Source organism: Phaethon lepturus, unplaced genomic scaffold, assembly GCF_000687285.1.
Source record: "Phaethon lepturus isolate BGI_N335 unplaced genomic scaffold, ASM68728v1 Scaffold56319, whole genome shotgun sequence".
In the NCBI taxonomy this organism is placed as follows: Eukaryota; Metazoa; Chordata; class Aves; order Phaethontiformes; family Phaethontidae; genus Phaethon; species Phaethon lepturus.
Window position 1 is genome coordinate 1 of NW_010566615.1, and position 4,587 is coordinate 4,587.

Sequence of the window (4,587 nt, forward strand, 5' to 3'; positions counted from 1 at the left end):
AACCAGGACTGCTGATAAATGATGGAGAGATAGTAATAAATATAACGATAATAAATAGTTACTGGAGCCAGACTCGAGTGCGGAGAGGTTGGATCAGATGGGGAGGAACTGCTTGTGGAAGATCACCGCATTTCAGCGGAATGTAGATCAAGAATACAGTGCTGTTCCCAAGGGACACACAGCCTGAGCACACTCGCCTCCTACTCAATCGATTCCAGGCAGAAAGGACCAGCTATTGTGTTAGTGCTCCAGGGGGACGGACTGCACACTGGTTAAAACTCCCAATTTTCTGTTAAAGACCTCGCAATGATCAGCTTGTATGCCTGTAAAAATGCTACTTATGACAACAGAAATTTGAACAAAGAAACACAGAATTGCCCTATGTGCAGTTGAGCTGTGTCTCACATTGTTTCTTAAAAGGTAAACTCAACTGTAGCACTATGACAAATGTTATTAAAAAAAAAAAAATTCTGTATCTCAGGAACCTTCTCTGAACATCCAAATCACTGGTTTTCTTCCAACACTAATATATGCCCTGCCACCCATACTGTAGGACCAAGCAATATGTGGCAATTGATTTCAATGAGCCTGGGCATTAACCCCACAAACAGAGCTCCACTACAATTCTATGCATTGTTTGGAGAATAGCATTGAGGAGAGAAGTAGGATTTTGACCTAGAGGTGGTTTAAAGGTAGCAAGGGCAGAAAGGAGCTCTCACCTCTGGGTCATAGCTCAGAATCACACCCTGAGCTGTGGTATACTGAAGCCAAATTCAGACCCAGGACTAGATGCTGCCTCTGAAAAGCAACGTGATTATTCCTACTTCTTCCAGATCAGCACTGGTCCTACAAATTCTAGTGACCATCAGAAAAGACCACATGAGCTGAATGAAAATAAAGCCCCAGTAATTCTCTGCCCTGGGCATGGTATCTGCATAAAAAGCTTGAAGCTGCTGTTATGCTGTCTTTTGATCAAATAAGCAGTAGACTTCTGGCAAAACTATAGTGTATGAAAAAAGGGCACTCATTTAAAAAAAAAAAAAACCCAAACCACAACTTTAATTTCTAAATGGACAAATTCTTATTTTTAAAATGGCCAAATTGATCAATACCTGTTTCATTCTTTGCCTAACTAACGGAAAAGAAACAAAAAATTATAAAGAGATTTCAGAAGCAGTACTAATATATTTCTTTAAATTCCCACAAGTTCAATAAAAAACTTCTGTGGATTACGGTGGATTAGCCTAGAAATATTTCTTAAACTTCTATTTTGTTATGAAACCTTACCTCAGCTAAATGAACAGAGGAAGGACATTGCCTATAAATTCCACGTTTTAAACATATTTTTTATATCTTTTTCTATATGTTGGAAATTTTCACTGCAATTAAACTTCACTTTAATTAAACATTCTCTGTTCCTACACTAAGAATGGAATAAAGTACATGACTCAGATCTGTGTGGCTGTATCTCAAGTTATATATTTACCATTCCATTTGTCACTAGAGTTTGCTGTCTTGCTTTGTAAAACGACATACAACTTTTGACAGAGAACATCTAATCCTAGACAAAATGGAAGAACTTGACCTCCTCCTATATATATTTGCAGAACTGTACAAATCTAGGTTCCCAGCGGGCTGACGCTTTGCTCTCTTATGCAAGGCAAGCAATTGCTCACAACCCCGGCAAAGGCAGTATGCAGCTACCTGGTAGCCTGTTTTCTCAGGGTGGTCCTGATCTTCAGGGATTCTGAGCGTTCATGGGCACACGCTGAGACCCTCACCTGCTTCCCTTGGGAACAGAAAGCGATGAAAGGCCCTATTCCTCTTCACATACATCAGCAGTATTTTAGCTGTTGGCTTCAGAGGTCATGAAATAAGACTTCCCAGTGCCATCAAAAAGCTGCTCTGTACACTGCAGCATAAGTCCTGCAGTGACTAAGACTGCAGGAGACAATCTGCCTGACAAGAGCAGAGTGCTTTCGTGTGGAAGTGGGTGTTGAACACGTCAGAGAGAGGGTCTGTTTTTGTGGAAGCCCTTTGCTCAGTGGACAAAACTTGGACTGTACAGAGTATAAGCGTTCGTTTATTTATTCCCACAGTACTGTTGCTGCATGCCAGAGTCCCAAAGCTGCCTGTAACCACCTACTGAGAGTCTTTAACTGACTCTTAGCTAGTACTTTTTAAAAATTTATCCTGATAGCATCCTAATGCCCCACCAAAGCCTGGCCACAGTGGTAACATAACATCTTGTTTGGTCTGAAAGAAACGGAACAATCTTATGCAAAAAATTGTATTTCCTCCTTCTAGAAACCTCTTCAAAGATTGGTTATCTGTAATGATTTGACATAAGTTCCCAAAAAAACAAACTAGTGGAAGCATAAAGTTTCCATTCACTTTCCAAACAACCCCACAGGCAGTGAAGAATGGCTCATTTCAGTGGAAAATTCCTTGCCACTTTCTACACAACATCTCAGGTTGCTACAAAAGAAAGGCTATTTTTCTTCTTTCCTACCCTGATAATTCAATACATTTGTCTGGTACAACTTATGGTTGACAAAAACCAGCTAAGTAAGAACAGTTATTAAGACTTCCATCACAGAGGAACTTTTTGGAGTTGTGAGAGTTTAGTATATGGGACTTGGTGAGTTGCTAGCAAATTATTCTATGCTTCAGTAACCATTACCCTAAGAGCTTAACCCTTAGAGTAGCTGCTTAGCTTACACATCGTATTATACCACATCTGCATTACCTACATAGTAGAGGCCAGATAAGATTTTATACACAGCATAGAACATGCAATTTACTGTTGGACAGAACAGCCAGGAGTTGTGTTCCTGTCTGTAAGCTGCAGGCTCAGGTTTTGAATGGTTAATCCTCATTACTCACTTCATATTTCTCTTGCTATGTATCCATAAGCTGTGAACAGAAGCATCTGTCAGCCAAGTCCTCGGTTCCCTCCCCTGAGCAAAGCATGGCTTTGAGACCCCTGAGTGGAATGTAACCATTCATCACCCATAGAGAAACATCTGGTATTTTAGAAAAGGCATATGAAAATGACATTTTTGGAAGAGTCAGATGCAGCTCTGAACACAACCCATGGAAGTCTATTCCCTAAACAACTTTAGAGGTACTTGAATATCTTTTTAAAACCGTGAGTCCACTGACATCTGCTCCTAGTCCCTGCAAGAACTGTGTCATAATCATGTTGTAACCTCCTTGTCAAGTATGCCAGTAAAATCCAGAATTGTTAGAAACATTCCGGTGAACTCAATGCCAGTGTGGAATGAAGCTAAAACCTGTACCTTGCATGCTACTGATGATGGATTAGCCTTTGAAAACTCCCCTGAGCCTATCTGGTTCCTAGGACACTTTCAGAAGAGGCCACAAGGTTAGCACATTGATTCCTTGAAGCGGAGGAAAATAAAATCCTGCCAGGAAGAAGGAGGAGAGAGAAATCACTTCTGCACTCCCTAACATCAACCAGCTATTGGAGTGCATGCTGACATCCTCAATCCCTCCCAAAATGAAGTGACACTATTGCTAAGACCCATTCAGCCACAGTGCACCACATTCTTTCCTACAGACAGCTCCAGAGTTTTGATTCAGCCCTTGATCTCAGATGACAGCCACAGATAACACCCTCCTGCTAGTGTGTCTACGGGCTTGGATACAATAGGCAGCAGGAAAACAAAAGGGAGAGAAAGGGGTAAAATAAAAGTAAGATGTAATTTCTTTTTTCCAAAATGAATAATTGAATTCTTTAACCTTTAAACATGTTTGTTTACTTACAGAAAGAGTATTTCAGGCACAAAAGGTTTGAGTATCAGTCACATACCAGGTTAAATTGTAATAGTATCAGGATTGTCCCATGCAGTGCAGTCAGCTATATTATCCCCTATCAAGTTGAAGTTGTAGTTTTTGTATACATACATATATACAAAGTATGCCTCTTTCACACTATGGTCTCCTGGTCTGAGTTGACTCCTGTAGGGTTTATGTAACAACAGTATCTGTCATAAGGGCTGTTCTCCTTGTAAGAGCAGACAATGATACTGTCTTTAGGAGCAACAAAAATGTTGTCTTCAATATCAGGGCAAGCAGTGCTGTCCCTGGTGGGAGAAGAGCTCTTCTTCTCCAAGGCACTATACATGGAGCTATCTCCCACGAATACATTCCCCGGCATCTCTGGGTAGCAGGTCTCCAGGTATCTCAGCATCTCCTCCTGCTCCACCTTTCTGATGAGGCTCTTGCACTCTCCCATAGTGGTGGTGGTGGTGGTGGTGCAGATGGACACAGAGTCCTCACCCCGCAGCACTCTCCTGTCCTTCTGGTATGCTTTCTTGGCCAGCTCATCGCAGCTCCCCTTGCCTGACTCCAGGTCTGAAGGGGTCCTCAGCAGCTCCATGACATCCCGGTCCTTGACTTGCTTGCAGCACGGACACTTGTTCTTGGGCCATTTAGTGCAGCCGTCGGTCTTCCTAGTGAGGGCGATGGCGGCGATGCCTGGCAGGCAGATGGCCGGCCCAATGGCCAGCAGTGGGATGTCCCCCAGGGTCTCTCCCTTGATGCCAGACACAGTGAACATGA

General features: G+C 42.3%; 1 protein-coding gene across 1 annotated transcript; it reads right to left on the bottom strand.

The window, feature by feature from the left end:
- Positions 1–3,952: 3,952 nt before the first annotated feature.
- Positions 3,953–4,585, bottom strand: TMEM215 (transmembrane protein 215). Its single transcript, XM_010295543.1, has one exon. It carries the CDS (start codon positions 4,583–4,585, stop codon positions 3,953–3,955), a length of 633 nt encoding a protein of 210 aa, XP_010293845.1.
- Positions 4,586–4,587: the final 2 nt, after the last annotated feature.

Bases quoted from the DNA above. Each gene is read 5' to 3' on its own strand.
- TMEM215 (XM_010295543.1), bottom strand. From the start codon at position 4,585: ATGTTCACTGTGTCTGGCATCAAGGGAGAGACCCTGGGGGACATCCCA.